The 18,935-nt window shown below is 41.4% G+C and overlaps 1 protein-coding gene across 1 annotated transcript in view; it reads left to right on the plus strand.

Moving 5' to 3' along the window:
* Window positions 1-18,935, plus strand: part of COL3A1 (collagen type III alpha 1 chain) — a 120,237-nt gene that overhangs the window by 72,271 nt on the left and 29,031 nt on the right. The window contains exons 9-25 of the mRNA XM_063932733.1: window positions 2,339-2,392; window positions 2,601-2,654; window positions 5,127-5,180; window positions 6,460-6,504; window positions 6,933-6,986; window positions 10,455-10,499; window positions 10,800-10,853; window positions 12,676-12,774; window positions 12,858-12,902; window positions 13,757-13,855; window positions 14,894-14,947; window positions 15,065-15,172; window positions 17,016-17,069; window positions 17,157-17,255; window positions 17,689-17,742; window positions 18,088-18,186; window positions 18,294-18,401. Of these exons, the coding sequence (XP_063788803.1) occupies window positions 2,339-2,392; window positions 2,601-2,654; window positions 5,127-5,180; window positions 6,460-6,504; window positions 6,933-6,986; window positions 10,455-10,499; window positions 10,800-10,853; window positions 12,676-12,774; window positions 12,858-12,902; window positions 13,757-13,855; window positions 14,894-14,947; window positions 15,065-15,172; window positions 17,016-17,069; window positions 17,157-17,255; window positions 17,689-17,742; window positions 18,088-18,186; window positions 18,294-18,401 (1,179 nt within the window). The remainder of the gene's footprint in view (window positions 1-2,338; window positions 2,393-2,600; window positions 2,655-5,126; window positions 5,181-6,459; window positions 6,505-6,932; window positions 6,987-10,454; window positions 10,500-10,799; window positions 10,854-12,675; window positions 12,775-12,857; window positions 12,903-13,756; window positions 13,856-14,893; window positions 14,948-15,064; window positions 15,173-17,015; window positions 17,070-17,156; window positions 17,256-17,688; window positions 17,743-18,087; window positions 18,187-18,293; window positions 18,402-18,935) is intronic.

The raw sequence follows: 18,935 nt of genomic DNA on the forward strand, positions 1-18,935 counted from the left end.
AGCATGTTTAGGCTTTCTTCCCACCTCAGAATCAGCCCCTATAGCTCTATGTGGTACACAACAAGCAATGAACTTCAGACAGAAGAAATATAAATCATATATGTTCTTATGCCGAAACACCTAGACTCGGTATATTAACTAAAATGTAGGTGTTGAGATGTTACCCCTAGCAACCAGTCAGAGTCTGATTGGTTGCTATGGGCAACATCTCCACTTCTAAAAACCTAAAGTTCAGTAAATATACCCCCTACAGAGGGATTTGGATTAGTGCCATTCAGGTAGTAATAATTTAGTCCAGTAGATGGCAGTGTAGACTTGCAGTTTAGCTACTTCTCATTCTCTAGGATACTGCAATCTCTGTATTTTACTTACAGCACTTTTAAATTATTAGTCAAATCTTGTAACAATTTATTTTACACATGCAGGTTCCAATAAGTCATGGACAATGTGTTAACGCAGTACAAACTCTGATATGGGGGTCATTCCGAGTTGATCGTAGCTGTGCTAAATTCAGCACAGCTACGATAATCTTTCCTGACATGCGGGGGGACGCCCAGCACAGGGCTATCCCGCCCCGTATGTCAGTGCCGGCCCCCTCCCTCGCAGAAGTGCAAAGGCATCGCACGGCGGCGATGCCTTTGCACTTCAGGAGTAGCTCCCGACCAGCGCAGCTTTAGCGTGCTGGCCGGGAGCTACTCGTCGCTGCCCGGCCTGCAGCGGCTGCGTATGACGTCACGCAGCCGCTGCGGCCCGCCCCCCCCCTCCGTTCGATCCGGCCACGCCTGCGTTGGCTGGACCGCGCCTACGAAACAGCAGCCAAGCGCCGCCGTTTCACCCCCTCCCGCCCATCGATCACCTCTGCCTGTCAATAGGGCAGAGGCGATCGCTGTCCTGCTATGGCCTTCGACAATCTCGCATGCGCAGGCGCACTACGGCGCCGGCGCATGTGCAGCAGGGACCCCATCGCTCTGCTGCGTTAAAACGCAGTGAGCGAACGGGTTGGAATGACCCCCATAGTCCTATAGTGTGGCAGAAAAAAAATCTTTATTTGCAATCTAGCTGTTTGCTCTATGTCATTCAGATCAGCAGATAGTACACTATCATTTAGGGGCATATTCATCATCCTTTATTTGTCACAATTTCTATACTCCCCCCTGGGAATGTAGAAATTGTGAAATTCATCAAAAACTAAAAATGCTTTATTTTCAGAGTTTGAAAGGGAAACTGTTGGACATCCTGAGATGGAGAACTGCCCCCGAATCTCTTTACAAGTGTGCAGTATAGGTGGGGGTCCGCAGCTGCAGCGCGACCTCTGCAGCTGGGCATCCTATGCAATAAAGTGCCGGTGGGGCCGGGGAGGGGGGGGGGGGGTAACTGCTACGCACCCAGCAACGATGTCCCAGCAGGGGGAAGGGGGGGATGTTCCATTCTGCAGCCAGGTAGCAGGAGAAGAAAATTACCACTTCCCGAAAAAACTGACTTTGCAAAAAGTTTTTTCGGGAGTGATCATTTTTCGATGGGGCCGTGATGAATCCTGACAACGTTGTTAGGGAATGCAGTGAGGATTTAAAACAAATAGTTCTCATTGCATAATTTTTTTTCATGATCAATATACACGTTAGAGTTAGACTGGGGTGCACGTCTGTGTTATGTTGTCGTAAATTGTTCACAGTTTCTTGCACCGCGCATGTGAACGCCCTGTGCCAGTACATTCAGCTGTGCGTGTAGTGTTTGAGATGTGAGTTTTGTAAGTATAGCCCCCCCACTGCCTGTGGGGCCCTCCTCCTCTAGTGATCAGGTTCTAGACTGTGCACTTGAATTATATATTATACATATGTTACCTTATACTGCACAGGATTATGATGTAATCTCTACAGTACATTGCTGTCATTAATCTGGCACATTATCATGCATGCACTAGCATTAATTACTATATCAATTATCAAGAAGTCCAGACCAGGTACTCTATAATAGTTAGCCAAAATTCTGTGGTGGCTGGCCACACCCCCTTTTGAGGCTGGCCACACCTCTAATCATGGGTCCCTACCACTGCATACCACCGGTGGGCCCTTCATGCTCCAGTCCGAGACTGCACACACACACACACACGCACACGCGCACACACGCACACGCGCACACACACACACACACACACACACACTTTAGTCCCGGAAAATGAGCTACAGACGCCCAGTAGAGAATGCTGCATCCAATCCGTATCCAGGCTGAGGTAGTGAAGATAGCACCACAACCGTGGGACACTCATGCGATCGTTGCATTTAAGCTAAACAGTGTTGCTTGATTCCTAATGAATAAAGATCTATTTTTTTTATTTTAGGGAGACCCTGGCCGCGCTGGCAGACCCGGTGAGCGAGGGCTGATTGGTCCCCCTGTAAGTATGATACAACCAAGTGTAATCGCCTTATAAGTCCATTTGCAAAGTTAGAAAAACAAGCACAAATAAAGGCACATCAAAAAAAGTACAATTACACACACACACACACACACAGCTTCACATGAGAAACGTTTCAGAATACACTCCCATCATTGTCACCTATGTCATTTTGCAGAGTCGCTATAATGAAGGTATTATTTTATAGGGCAACAGAGGACCACCGGGAATGTCCGGCTTTCCTGGTATGAAGGGCCACAGAGTAAGTGATGAATTTTTATGTTTTACGATATGTGTTTTCAAATATAGTATAATAAAATATAGTACGTGGACATAGGACTTTTCTTGTTGCTCTTATGTATTCTTTATCCGTCAACGAGCGCTGTGACATCCATACTATAGGGGGTTATTCAAAGATGATCGCAGATCGCTGCATACGCATCCGGATCTGCGTTCATCTCTGCACATGCTTAGGTCCGCCCAGCACAGTGCAAGACCGCCCAGGATGTGTGGGTTCCACCTCCCAATGCGTTCGCAATCCCTGCGCTGCCAGACAGTGGCCATGTTTTTTTATTGGAGCGGCTGCATGTGATGTCATGCAGCCGTCCCGTAAACAGTCCCAGCCCGCCCCCGTTCGTCCCCGCCCACCCAACGCTGCGTTGCCACCCCGAAAACACCCACCGGTGTCAATCACATTACGGTCGCATCCATCGGAGAGGCGACTGCAATTTGTATGCCCGCGCAGCCACATTGCATCCACTGCGCACGTGCAGTTTGCTGATATCGCATAAGCGGCAGGGTCTGAATGACCCCCTATGTCTACATATGGAATTGGCTAAGCAATTGTTTTGTGAGAGCATCTACTCCGCAATGACAACACCGATTTTGATGGCTCAGGCCACAGGTGTCATTCGATAGGGTGCGTCATGTAGCTGCGCAATAAGGTCACAGAATTTTGATAAGTGGTCGGGTTGTTGAGGAAGAGCGATGCAAAAGTTGTGATTTTCTTTTCCGCATAGAAAAAGAATTGCGCTTTTTGCCTTTGGGTAGTAATGTGCAGCTAAGCTCTTGTCAATTCTTTCTGCCCTAAATTCACTTCATATGATGCACTAAGGCTGAAAAGTGATAAAGTGGAGAATGACAAAGTACCAGCCAATCAGCTTCTGCCATGTCACAGGCTATGTTTGAAAAAAGACACTTAGGAGCTGGTTGGCTGCTACTTTATCTTTCTCCACTTTATCACTTTTTAAGGCTTAGTACATCTGGCCAATGAAACCTTTCTAACACTTTCGGTATAAAGTGAAATTTTGGGATACGGTAAACTTTAGATGAACGCATTGTGGAACATACAATCATTATTTTTTTTTATTGAGCATCTCGGTTTACTAGTAAAGCATTATCCTGTCCTACAATATTACAGACTATTTTAGATTACAATAAGGGGGTCATTCCGAGTTGATCGCTAGTGAAAAATGTTCGCAGCGCAGCGATTAAGTGAAAAAGCGGCACTTCTGCGCATGCGTATGTGGCGCAGTGTGCACGCGCGACGTACTTTATCAACGGCCGATGTATTTTTACACAAGATCTAGCGACGCTTTTCAGTCGCAATGCCAGCCGCAGAGTGATTGACATGAAGTTGGCATTTCTGGGTGTCAACTGACCGTTTTCTGGGAGTGTTTGAAAAAACGCAGGCATGCCGGGAAAAACGCAGGCGTGGCTGGCCGAACGCAGGGCGTGTTTGTGACGTCAAATCCGGAACTGAAAAGTCTGAAGTGATCGCAACGCTGAGTAGGTCTGGAGCTACTCTGAAACTGCACTTTTTTTTTTGTAGCCGCTCTGCGATCCTTTCGTTCGCATTTCTGCTAAGCTAAAATAAACTCCCAGAGGGCGGCGGCATAGCGTTTGCACGGCTGCTAAAAACTGCTAGCGAGCGATCAACTCTGAATGACCCCCTAAGACTCCTTCAACATTTTAATTATTATGCCAAACTCAGCCTTGCAAAACTCACTTAATGAAACCCATTGCCTAGTAAATTGAAACACAATCTCACTGACATTTTTCAAAAAGTGTTGTGCAAGGGTGTTAATAACGGACTGCGCTGAGTAGGGCGTACGCAGAGATCCGTCTGGTGTCAGTCAGATCTTTTGCGCCATGTATAGCGCTGGTGCACATGTGCACTCATTATGACAATGTGTATTTGAACAAGCACATGGATAGGGGCGGCATAGTCGTGCAGATACGCGCATGCACAGCATACGGAAGCACCTCCACTTTTAGCTCCATTCATGCAATTGTGGCTATATTGTAGGAAACTCCTAATCAGCCCCTTCATACCGCATACTGGTAGGAGGATTTCACGTTTCGTTATGTGCACCACCTGTTTGCTGGCTGGTTTCTAAGTCTCATTACATGAGCTCTGACATTTCATTTTGAAACTAGATATCAATGTAACATTTCGGAAGATGAACGTGCTGATTTTATGTATAGCAATGTCCTGTCTACTCTTGGGATTGTGTATGTACCTACCTAAATGTATGGGTAATATTATTCTCACCAATGTCAGAAGGTTAATGTTACAGTATCACAGTCATCATTTGCGCTTTATATTGTGCAATGGGGCAAACAATAGAGATACGCTGGCAACCTTGATGAAATACTGTATGTTGCGGAACATTGCATTTCTTTGTAGCCTAGAATATGATGATAATAATAATAATGATTTTCTGTTCTGTAGGGCTTTGACGGAAAGGATGGTTCAAAGGGAGATTCCGGAGCTCCTGGCCTCAAGGTAATTACATATTAATCCATGTTTACTTATATTCTTAGATTTGGGGAGGAATAATGTATTCATGTCATCGTTCCAGCCAAATATAGCTTTTCTGTTCATAAGCAGTGATGTCACTCATGTCATGTGACCAATTGTATAATATAGGATTGTCTGATGGAATATATAACAGAATGAGGTCAACATCCTGGCAATCAGGATACCGACATTCAAAAGACAGTGAGAGCCAGATGGACAGAATCCCAAGAGATCCCACCTTTGAGTACTGGGCTTGGGGTCAGGGTTAGGCACTAGGGGAAGGGTTAGGGTTAAGCACTAGGGGGGAGGGTTAGGGTTAGGCTGCAGTATGGGTGAGGGTTTGGGTTAGGCTGCAGTATGGGGGAGGTTAGGGTTAGGCTGCGGGAGGGGAGGGTTAGGGTTAGGCTGCAGGCGGGGATGGTTAGGGTCAGGCTGCAGTATGGGGAGGGTTAGGGTTAGGCTGTGGGAGGGGACGGATAGGGTCAGGCTGCGGGGGGGGGAACGGTTAGGGTTAGGCTGCAGTATGGGGGAGGGTTAGGGTTAGGCTGCGGAAGGGGACGGTTAGGGTTAGGCTGCAGTATGGGGGAGGGTTAGGGTTAGGCTGCGGGAGGGGACGGTTAAGGTTAGGCTGCGGGAGGGGATGGTTAGGGTTAGGCTGCGGGAGGGGAGGTTAGGGTTAGGCTGCGGGAGCGGACGGTTAGGGTTAGGCTACAGTATGGGGGAGGGTTAGGCTGCTGGAGGGAACGGTTAGGGTTAGGCCGCGGGAGGGGACGGTTAGGGTTAGGCTGCGGGAAGGGACAGTTAGGTTTAGGATACGGGAGGGGTGGGTTAGGGATAGGTGTAGGGGTACACATAAAATACTTACCGGGCTCTGTTGGGATTCTGTCCATCGTTATTCCACTGTTGGTCATCTGACTGTCGGAATCCTGACTGCCAGAATTTCATACCCAACTCTATATACTGTAACTGGCCGTGGAGGGAAAACACACTGTCAGACGAAGCCCATCTCATACTAGGGATTTGCTTTGTGTCAGAGAGAGACCAACATTCCCTTTTTGTTAAAATAAAAACATTATGTAAGTCACCATTAAGTTCCAAGACCTGTATAAATAATATCAGTCGGTGGGTTTTGGCTTCTATATGGCATGGGAACCCTCAGTGGACTTTGTGACTTCATTATTCCAAATGTATTTATTCTGTGTTTGATGTGTAATTTACAGTACTGTATACTCATGTGTTAATGATTCACTTTCTTCTTTGTTAGGGAGAATCTGGCGCTCCTGGTGACAACGGATTACCTGGTGCACCGGTAAGTCACTGTGATTGCTGCTTTAAATGGTAAATCATGTTACGTAAAACCTGTATTTTCTGAGAAGTCGAAAGTATTCTGCAGCCCCGTTATCTTCATTTCCAAGTGGGTGAAATTCTAGAAACTATATTTAAATTTTGTGTGTTTGGAGAGGGAGGGGGGGGGGGGGTTATATTGTAACAGCTTTAATGTCATTAACAAGGACATTTAATTCTTTTTGCAAGGTAGATGTTTCTGTGATGTTATCATTCATTTATCCTTAAATGAACTAAAATGTTGATTAATGGAGTATGATATATTTAGATTGAAAGCTTCAATTACAATTGTTGGGCAATAGAAGAGGACTCCATAGCTTTGCTATTTAGGGGTAATACAGTAGGACATTAATTTAGTGTTTTGACATTAAACCCGTTTGATTTTTTTTGTAGGGCCCAAGAGGACCATCTGGTGAAAGAGGCCGCAACGGAAGTCCTGGCAGTAATGTGAGTAACCTGCACTGGACCTTACATACTACTTACATTCAATGGTAACTAAAACTAGCAGTATATGGAGGCAAGTGTATTAATTTTGGGGTTCTAGGCCACATAACTATAATTTCTTATCACAGAATTAATAAATGAATATTTGGCGAGATTTATTTAGAAACACGTGTAGGGACGGAGATGTGTAAAAGTAAAATGATCGCTACTACGATCACATTACTTATGGTTTGGGGGTGGTCGCGCTATTACATGAACAGGCACGAGCAATCCGCCATTGCTGGTCAGGGATCCTAAGTATACCTCTCCTGGTAATTTATGTGGTGTGTAGTCTATAGATCCGGAAAGCTTTGCTATCTCCCAATGTAGCAGCCCCATAGAAACATATGCAATAAGAAATAAGTCAACCGTAGTAGATATTGGAGATGTTTACATTTTGCCAACATCTGGACAAAGTTTCACCTCCAAGTCTCTATATCTGTCCTGCCGAATAGCCAATAAGCTACAGTATGTATGTTCCGTGCACTATGTACTGCACTATGGAACCTTTGTGGCAGAAGCTAAATAAAAGATAAAAATAATATGTATTAATCTATTTGTTTGAACAACAATACAAAATATATTAACATACTGTAGCGTATTATTTCTGCAAAATGTCCAGCATATCATAGACCGAACCTTTCCAGCATACAAAATGTATTCTGAGCATATCATTCCCAGGAAATAAATACCCAGCATCTAATTTCCATGGAAGTACAAGCACGTAGAATAATCAGGACTAGACATTCACTGCTTTAAAATGACCAACATATCTGGCCCAGGCAACGCCAATGAAACCCAGCACAGAACATATCTAAAACAACATAGATCAATATATCTAAGAACCCATATTATTCATAAAATGAACCCCAATGTGTGCGCTATTCTGTACATCCTTGTGTCCTCCATAGAGATACTGTATGCACACAGTAGCATTGTCTCTTGTAGAATCCCTGACTATAGTGACCGTAGAACACTGAATAAGAACTTACTGTACATCCCTTGAAAACATACTTCATTGATATAAAAGTTTGCCTCACATATACCATCAATTTGTTTGCTTTTTCATTATTTGTAAGGAAAAATAGTTTTCCCATGAGTGTATTGTAACTAGCCCATATAATTGAAACTATTGTAACCCCTACAAGATTGTGATCAAATATTCTAGTCTCCGAGTGCTCTCTGCAGTATTTCATGCTGCCTTAATCATATTAAATTAAAATAATGTTATATTTTTGTATTCTTAACTAATTTATATTCATCCAGTTAGGTGTGATATACAGGTGATGCCCGTTGAATGCGTATGTTGGAACATTGGCAGCAGCGTCCTTTATCGTCCCTAAACCATCCTTGTTTTACCCCTGAATTGCGCATTTTTAATTTGAAAATATTTCTGGGGCTACCATATGTACCTCCCAGGTGCACACTCCATCACAACTTAATCACTCCATCGCCAGCATCACAACTTAATCACTCCATCGCCAGCATCACAACTTAATAACTCCATCGCCAGCATCACAACTTAATCACTCCATCGCCAGCATCACAACTTAATCACTCCATCGCCAGCATCACAACTTAATCACTCCATCGCCAGCATCACAACTTAATCAACCCCTAGGCACTCTAGAGCAATATATATTTTTTGGTCTTTCTAAATTGACAAAAATCAAAATATTATTTCACAATCTCATTGCATTTACATGTAAGGAACAATTTATATTTTTGTATGTTTATTTATTCATTCATTAATTTAGTTCATCACATTTAGCTTTATTTTTCTCAGATACCGGGAACTGAATACAGTAGTTTAGTCTCAGAATATGTTTGCTATTATTATTATAATTTATTTATATGGCGTCACAAGGGTTCCACAGCGTCTAACAGAGGGCCTAATTCAGACCGATCAGGTCTGAACTGCGCATACGCCGGCGCCGCGCATGCCTGACAGCCAACGGCCATCTCAGCCCTGCGATCGCTTCTGCCTGATTGACAGGCAGAGGCGGTCACCAGGCGGGAGGGGGCGGGCCAGCCGCATTTGGCCGCCGTTTTAGGGGCACGGTCCGGCAACGCAGGCAAGCCTGGACCATGCAGGGAGGGGGGGGCCGCGGCGTCTGCCTGACATCATGAGGGAGCTGCACTGGCAAGGAGCTAAATTATATAAAAATCTAGGCGCAGACTATCAATGGGGACCTCCTATGTAACAGTTTCTCCACTATTCTGAATACACTGCAGCCTCAAAAAGGAGATCACTGATTCTCCAAAAAAGTTTTTCCAAGTACACAAAATAATTGAAGCGCTGCGTAATCAGAATATCTATTTTATGAATTTATTGTCACATACAAACAATTATACATACAACATACAAAAAATGTACACACGGCCGGTGTACATTTTTTGTATGTTGTATGTATAATTGTTTGTATGTGACAATAAATTCATAAAATAGATATTCTGATTACGCAGCGCTTCAATTATTTTGTGTACCTGGCAGGGAGCTACTCGTCAAGTACAAAAGCATCGCCGCTGTGCGATGCTTTTGCACCTGTACGGCGGGGCAGAACCAGACATGCGGGGCGGACTAGCCCTGTGCTGAGCGTCCCCCTGCATGTCTGAGTAACTGATTGTAGCCGTGCAAAATTTTGCACGGCTACGATCAAGTCTGAAATTAGGCCCAAAGTACATAAACAAATGAGCAAAACAAGAAAACAGCGACTTACAGTTCATGACAAAGTAGGATAAGTACATGGTATATACACATTGCTACATCAGGGGACATAGCACTGAAATAAGCATCAGGGAGGCAGAAACTAAGGGTTAGGTGCCGTCACAGGGAGAATGGGGTAGAAGATAGTCTAAGTAAGAAAAGGAAAAGCACATGAGGGGAGAGGGCCCTGCTCATGAGAACTTACATTCTAAAGGGGAGGGGCAGACAGACCGGGGCAACACAGATAGGGCAGAATTTTTTAAAAATTGGCCCCTTGAGTAGATGCCTGTTTGTCCTGCCCGCTCACTAACCTTGCCAGCACGCTATACATGAGTTTGAAGTGGTCAGTGTTTTTCTCCTACCTATGTCAGGGCTGCTAATGCAGAGGTAATGAGAGACCACAAGGCACTGGGGCCACGGAGCACCATATAGCGCAAGCTGAGAGTCAGTAAAAACAAGCGATAGTCAAGTGAGCAGGAAATTGAAAAAGACTTCAATGTGCACCTAAATAGGCCCAAATCACATAAAAACATTTCGCTTTGTGAGTGATCCCCAATATGTACAGGTTTCTAAAATTGCAAGCAGTCCGCAGGCCGGTAAGCCTAACACACATCCTTCTGAGTAACCTGAAAAGGAAAGGTTTGCATTGCTTTATTCGGTGATGTTTCTTCCTCTACCTTGTAGACTAACATAAATTGTAAATTAATTTCTGCCGTTTATTTCAGGGTGCCCGCGGGAATGACGGCGCTCCCGGTCCTTCTGGCCAAGCTGTAAGAACATTTTATTTTTTTCATTATTTATCTTAGCCTTGTGATCTGAATTTTTAGATTATACTGTATATCATTTAAGATAAAATATTTGAAAGTAACGATTATGTTTCCAAAAAAAAAAATATTGCATCGATTAAGCTTTTTTTTAGAACATGAAATTGGTGCATTTTCTGTATTATAAAAAAAAATGAATTCACATAATGCAACATATAATTCCTATAGCTAAATATCTAGCTGACTTATTTCTTATATAATGAACTATTTTATAATTTGAGGGTGGATTTTTTATTTGTCTTTTAGGGTCCTCCAGGTTCCCCGGGTAGTGCAGGATTCCCTGGTGGTCCAGGCCCCAAGGTGCGTTTGTTACTCTATATTGTTATAATTGTGTTTATAGCGCCACCTTGGTGAATAATGTCAAATACATTTTGTAATATCCCAAACTATTTTGAGAAACAAAAGATCCCAGATTCTTCACAGTCCAGATTTTAGTTAGAAAAGACTTCTGGACTCCTTGTTCTCCGTTATCCTGCACGTACATTCGGAGTTATAACACAGGAGTAGCGCTGTGTGACCTTCTCGTGGAAATATGGTTCCGTCAGCAAATTATGAGATTCTAAAACATGTTTTCAAAAATGTAATTTAGAAAAAAGCACAAGGATTTTTTTCTTGTGTCGTATGGCACAAGATATTTTCCACGACTAAGATATTTAAAGAAAAATCACAGGGCGTGGCTAAATTGCAGAGTCCACCGTAGTCCATGGAAGCCAAGTGTCTCGATTTTATGAAAGGTGTATGTGGACACACCTGTATATTCAATTCCATCATCCATTCATCACCAGCCATCTTCTCAAAGCCAGAGGATAATAGTATATTGATAGTACATCGCAATAGAAATTCCACCGCCTGCAGGTTAGAAGGAAGAACTGACTAATCCCGAAGTTACCTGTTTTGGGGGGTGTTCCTTTACAGCTTGAGTCTCACAAACTGACTGTTGTAATTTGCCTTGGGAGGGATAGGGTTCTGCAATTAAACAATAACATAGTTAAAAGAATAGGGGTGGATTGGCTAAGCTTTAGTGCAAGATCAAGTGGAAAGAGATAAAGTGCCAACCAATCAACTCCCAAATGCCATGTTACAGGCTGTGTTTGAAATATGACAACTAGGAGCTGGTTGGTTGGTTGGTTGGTTGGTTGGTTGGTTGGTTGGTTGGTACTGTACTGTATCTACATCCACTTTATCTCTCTACAAGGTCTAGTAAATATTTTGGTTAGACAATTTTTCGAGAGGACATACTGTAGCGAGCAATATTTTTCAAGAGAGCTTTGCAAATTAACTATGATAAATACTGAAAGATATTGCACGTAGGTAAAGAAACAGTATTTGATGAGTATTGGCTGTCATCCAATGAACCTCAAGCTTATAGAAACATAACCATTGCAATCCTAGCAAAGCAGAAGGTAAAGAAGGAGATAAAGCATGATGGTATTCCACAATTAGACCAAGCTCTATCAACAGCCACAGTACAAAGAAGATTTAACGTCTAGACTCATCTATTCAATGGAGAGTCCTCAGCACTTACACTAGTATCACACATCGCAATACCATGACCAGTATTGGGCAACGGTCTCAAAACTTCATTGTGTGGCTTCAGAACAGCTATGATGACAAATAATGTTCCAATCCAAATCTAAAGGAGGTGATTGATCATTTTCTCACTACAATAAACAGGCCGCAATGCAGCCAGAAGTGACCAGCTGAATGTTCTTATGGAACTTTGCAACCCGTGTTTTTACCCAAATTAGATCATAACCATATTGGGTTGTGTTAAGTCATTATTAACCAGATAAATTGGTGTTCCTCAATATGCTCCATAGTCTTTTCAAGCCGATACTGAGGAACACACGTCACATTAGCTACATCACTGCAAAAAGCTGAAGCCTTTCTCATATCACCTTTTCTGCTACCTTCAGTTTATTTGGCTAGAAAGCAGACCATGTTTCTCCAACAAAGGAGGGCATGAAATTTGAGCCAAGGCATACTCAACAGCATCATACTGTATTCAAGGCCATGAACTAAAACATTTCTGGAGTCATTCTATTCTGTCACAGAGAGCACATTGCAGCCAGAAAGCAGATTAATTAATACAATTCAACTTTATGTCATCATGTCTTTTTAGGGTGATGCTGGATCTCCTGGTTCCCGTGGCTCTGATGGCGCCCCAGGCTCTAGAGGCGAAATAGGACCTCAAGGTCCAGCAGGTTTAACTGGCCCTGCTGTAAGCATTTTGCATATATCTATCATGTTATTTTGCTTAAATGATATATGTTTGCTATAACAACATATTGTATATTATTTTAGGGTGCTCCTGGCAGAGATGGAAATCCAGGTGGCAAGGGAGAAATTGTAAGTTTGAACCAAAATCAAATTCTAAATAAAGTGGCAAAAATATACAGTATTTACCTTTTTCACATCTAGTAATGTAACATTTTGGGAAGATATAACATTGTTATATATTATTATTATTATTATTAGTAGTAGTAGTAGTAGTAGTAGTAGTAGTAGTAATATTATTATTATTATTATTATTATTAGTAGTAGTAGTAGTAGTAGTAGTAATATTAGTAGTAGTAGTAGTAGTAGTAGTAGTAGTAGTAGTAGTAGTAGTAGTAGTAGTAGTAGTAATATTATTATTATTATTATTATTATTATTACACAGCACAATTTAAAAAAAAATTAGTTGCCAGAGACATATCATATTTGTTGGTGAATTCAAAAATTAATGTCGTTTTTTATTTTATTGGCTCTAGTTCTTGTGATAATAATATTCCCTCAATTAATAGTGAACTTAGCATAATACATGCATATGGTAATCTACCAGAACATATTAAAAGGTGAGACACAAGAATATTCTAAGTTATCTCTCTGCAATTCTAGAATATTCTGTCTCCATATATAAGTGATCAGCCACAGTCAGTTGACAGTTGAGCGGATTATGTTTTCCTTGGTTTTTTATCCGTATATCTTAAAAATTAGAGTCATATTCGGAATCACCACCACAAAGTTACCCCAAACTCACTCTAATGTGATCAGCAATTAAATGAGTGTTATCAATGATTTTTATAGTGCCACTAAATTTAGGCAGTGCTGTAAAGAGATGTACTGTTTTTCATTTAATTCCCTGTCCCAGTGGAGTTTACAGTCTAAGCTGATGTATACTGTACACCAGATCTAAAAAATTCTGATTTCATTCTCAAAAGGGTCCTTCTGGTATCTCTGGTGCTCCTGGTCTTAGTGGTGCTCGAGGTCTTCCTGGTCCACCAGGTACCAATGGCGCTCCTGGCTTACGAGGTGGTCCGGTAAGTGCCAGTAATTATTACAGTAGCTTATTTGTAAATTAATGTAACGTTAACATTTTCCTGCTTACTCAGTTTAAAATAGCATGACTATTTTAAAAGTAATTGTGTTACTTAAGAACAGTTCATTTATAGGTTAATGGGCGGCAATATGCAATCTTTGGCTAGCACAAAAAAAAATCTAGTAATAAGCTAAAGTTGATATTTGCCTAGAAGCAACTTCTTTTCTTAGAACATCAAAATATTTTCCCAGTGAATTCACATTTTTTCTTGCAGTTGAGAAATAAACTTCATACATTATGTTCATTGGACTAAAACACTTAATGAACCTACCAAAATAAATATATATAATCTATGTTCCCTGTGAGCTCTGTAAATGTTTATTGAAGCCTCGAACACTTATTGGAAATAAATCTTAAGATATAATTCTTTAAGAGATGAAAACATTAAAATAGTCAAAGTATGGGGTGTTGGGAATTTTCAACACAATTTTTTAAGAAATATTTTGAAACTATGTCAGATGGCTTCAGGTATTTCAAATCTTTGTGTATATTTATTTGAAAGATTAATTAAAAAAAAATGTTGTGAATAGAATTCTCCATTGCCCTTCTTAATCAGAGATACACAATATATTGCATTTGCTGAAATACTGTGTTAGATATTTGAAAAAAGTGACATCGTACTACAAGAGCAAACTGTCCTTTTCAAATTCGTAAGGTGATGCCAGGATAATAATTTATTTTAAGCAAAAAAATACTATTGAAATAGGATTCTGTTGAGATAAAAAAAGAACAATCTATTTTAATTGCCCCAATAATTCCAAAGTGGGCATAAACCATATAATTGTAAACTAATGATGATGGCAGCTATCTAGCTGGATGTTCTCCATTTACTTTACTGTATAAGTGTTGCTTGTTCTCCATATTGGTTGGACTTTCATTCTTTTCATAGGAGTAATTGATCTCTTTTTATTATTATTATTATTATTATTATTATTATTATCAATTAAATGTTAACAATTAAAATGATCCAATATTTTAGGGTGAACCTGGCAAAGACGGTTCAAAAGGAGAGGCTGGCCAAAGGGGAGAGCGCGTAAGTTTATTTCTAATTTTCAAAATACAACCGATCTATCAGAAGAATCCTCTGATCCCCAAATAAAATCTATGCCTATAATGATGATGTTGTTGCTGTTCTTGTTGATGTGTTTAGGGAGAAGCTGGATCTCCAGGTGCACCAGGACCTGCAGGAGAAGAAGGCAAGAGGGGAACCAATGGTGAACCAGGTACTAACGGTCTACCTGGAACCGCAGGAGAAAGAGTGAGTTTCATTTCTTTTCTAGTATGTTGTAATCATTTTATAGATCAAAGAACCAACAACTGACTTCTCAGTTCATCCTGAACAAGTGCAGCTCTTCCATTTCGTTTTAAACAGCTAGGTCTTGAAAAGAGAGTTCTGATATCTGTTACTACACTGTCCATGTACAGTTATATCTACTTTCTCTACTACTCTACTCATTGGCCCTCATTCCGAGTTGATCGGTCGCAAGGCGAATTTAGCAGAGTTACACACGCTAAGCCGCCGCCTACTGGGAGTGAATCTTAGCTTCTTAAAATTGCGACCGATGTATTCGCAATATTGCGATTACTAACTACTTAGCAGTTTCTGAGTAGCTCCAGACTTACTCTGCCTGTGCGATCATTTCAGTGCTTGTCGTTCCTGGTTGACGTCACAAACACACCCAGCGTTCGCCCAGGCACTCCCACCGTTTCCCCGGCCACTCCTGCGTATTTTCCGGAAACGGTAGCGTTTTCAGCCACACGCCCCTGAAACGCCGTGTTTCCGCCCAGTAACACCCATTTCCTGTCAATCACATTACGATCGCCGGAGCGAAGAAAAAGCCGTGAGTAAAATTACTTTCTTCATAGTAAAGTTACTTGGCGCAGTCGCAGTGCGAACATTGCGCATGCGTACTAAGCGGATTTTCACTGCGATGCGATGAAAAATACCGAGCGAACAACTCGGAATGAGGGCCATTGTAAAGGAGAGCGTAATTGAGGATTTATGCCTTGTGGTTAAACAACTAAAGCACAGGGCAGGATGCCTGCTATATCATAAGATGCAATAGATAACCGCTGTTGGCCTCAGAGTGCGGCAGTGATCCAACTGTGTAAGTTGGAAATGACCTGATCATAGAACCGCCAGGTCTTATCTTATCTAGTATGGCCACCAACATATAGGTGTAACTGTAACAGAATGAGAGTTGCAGGTACCCCCAAAGTTTCAGCATTTTTTTTGCCAAATTTTAAAGTGGCAACAGTTTAAAAGTAAAAATAAGGGTGGTTTTGACATTTAACTTATTGCTGCTTTTAAGCTAGCTGCTGAATTGCAGGTCACTGCATCCCAAATGCTATATTTGTTTTCCCATACCTTACAACAATTTGTTCCATTTATGGCCAACTATATTGAGAGCAGGTGGGGTGTCACTGAAAGCAGCAGGAGATGCCACTCTTCGCAACACCTATCATGGAGAAGTACTACAAATATGATACTGTACATACACATTGGGGGTTCCCCCACACATCACAAGCATAGGAGACACTGTGGAATACGTGAACTGGGGTTTTTGTGTGGAATAATGTGAACTGGGGGCATTATAGTGTTTTTCTAGTGAACTCTGAACAAGTCAAACTAATTTACGTATTCAAATGAAGAAAAGGCATCAATGGCAAACTCTTTAAATATCACTGAATCTCAAGGATTGGGCTGAACTGTAATCTTGCGCAAAACATATTGGGACAGATTTATCAAAGCTTGAAGAGAGATAAAGTACCAGCCAATCAACGTCTATCATTTTTCAAATACAGCCTGCAACAATGCAGTTAGAATCTGATTGGATGTACTTTATCTCTCTACTTTATTTTTCTCCAAACTTTGATAAATGTCCTCTACTGTATATACTGAAATCAGCAGACACTCTAAAACAGAGACTTGAAAGAACCCAAACTAACATGCACATCATTAGACGGTAACATAAGGTCACATTCGGTAAAGTTTAGCTTACACAACTCGCCCTTATTGAATATACGGTTGATTACTTATTCTATAACCTTAAGAGTAAATCTTTTGATAGCTGACCATTTTTTAAATGCTCTAATTTTAGGGTACTCCAGGTTTCCGTGGTCCACCAGGTAGTAATGGAGGCCCGGGTGAAAAAGTGAGTAGATTCTCTGATTCCACCATTAGAAAATATAGAGGTTTGGGGTACTTTATACATAATACATATAATTTGTCAACTACCTAGGGGCCTGCTGGAGAACGTGGGCTTCCTGGCAGTCCTGGACCAAGAGGAATAGGTGGGGAATCAGGAAGAGATGGAAGTCCTGGTCTACCTGGAATGAGGGTAAATATTAAAAAGTCTTGTATCACCTATTTATATTCAAAATACTTGATGTACAGTCCTCTTTTATGTTAGAAGTCCACCTTTCCTGGACTTTTTAAATTGTCTGTGCACACTACAGCAAGTGTGTATGTTAATTAATTAGCTATATTCACTAATATATTATTATAATATTAATAAAAAATATTATAATAAATAATAATAAAAGATTTGACTTTTAAAACATGACAGAAATAAAAATGTAATATCATGCACATAAGTCTTATTTTAAATAAAATGTATGGATATTATAGCTTGATTGTTTTAATAGCTGTATCCAACTTTAACTTTAATGAAGGCTTAAGACCATTTCCGGAAAATTAGTTAACGTATTTAAATATATTTTAATCTATTTGCTTAAGAATCATGTTGATCTGTTCCTTGTTCTACATGATAGGGTTCTACAGGAAGTCCAGGTAGTCCTGGATCTGATGGCAAACCAGGACCTCAAGTAAGTTTTGTAATACTTTTGATATACAAGCAGTGTATAAATGTTGGACTAAATCCTCTGTAAAATTATAATAGATTAGGAAAAAATCTATAGACAAAGGCACATACACTAAAATAGTAGCAATTACGAAGATTTATAAAAATATTTTTTTTTATTCAATTCATTTTACAGCCTTACAGCTGGTCCTAGTTGAGTAACTTAGTTAAAAAATTATTGACATTTTTAAATTGTTGGATTATGTGTAGTGAGTAACAAGACTGTGAGTGCCTGTATTTCTTCATGTTAGTATACAGCTGTTTTGCTACTGTTTTCCTATAAACTGAACTATTTATTCTGACTTTTTAGGGTCCTTCTGGAGAATCTGGAAGATCTGGCAACCCTGGTCCATCAGGTCCAAGAGGCCAACCTGGAGTCATGGGTTTCCCTGGTCCTAAGGGTTCTGAGGTTAGTGTTGAAAATAAGTGTTTGATACTTCTCATTGCATTTTTCTATCAAATTGAAGTCATGTTTATACAGATATATATAACCTAACATTACATCATTTATTTTAGGGTCAACCTGGTAAGAATGGAGAAAAGGGTGGTCCCGGATCCCCTGGATCACAGGGTCTTCCTGGAAAGAGTGGAGAACAAGGTCCACCAGGTCTCGGTGGAGCTGCAGTAAGTAATGCACTGTTTTTATGGTGGGGTTGTTTTTGGGATGATTTTGACATGTAAAAAGAGAAAGGAATTAGGGGTATATTCAATTGAAGTTGAAAGCTGCCGTCTGTTGAAAAGACGTCAGTTTTCGACTTTTTAAGGTCGAATCGTGATTCGACCAATTCAATCAAACCCCAAATTTTTCGACAAGTCGATAAATTTGACTTGTCGAAAAGCACGTGTATCGGTGATATAGCTGCCTATCCACGTGCTTGTGTTGAAAACGGGGCCAAAAGTGACAGGTTTTGGCCCCCTTTTCGACCATCTCACTTCGACTTTAAAAAAAAGTCGAAATGAGATGGGGAGAGCAGCGCCGGAGACTGGAGAGCCGAGCGGGGACGGGCAGAGCCGAGGCGGGGATGGGCAGAGTCGAGGCGGGGACATGGAGAGCCGAGGCGGGGACCGGGTGAGCAGCGCTGGGGGATGTCACAGCTGCCGCTCACAGCAGCGTCCACCCGGCTCCAGCAAGCGAGACGTCGCTTGCTGGAGCCGGGT

This window comes from Pseudophryne corroboree, chromosome 7 (assembly GCF_028390025.1).
Source record: "Pseudophryne corroboree isolate aPseCor3 chromosome 7, aPseCor3.hap2, whole genome shotgun sequence".
Taxonomy (NCBI): domain Eukaryota; kingdom Metazoa; phylum Chordata; class Amphibia; order Anura; family Myobatrachidae; genus Pseudophryne; species Pseudophryne corroboree.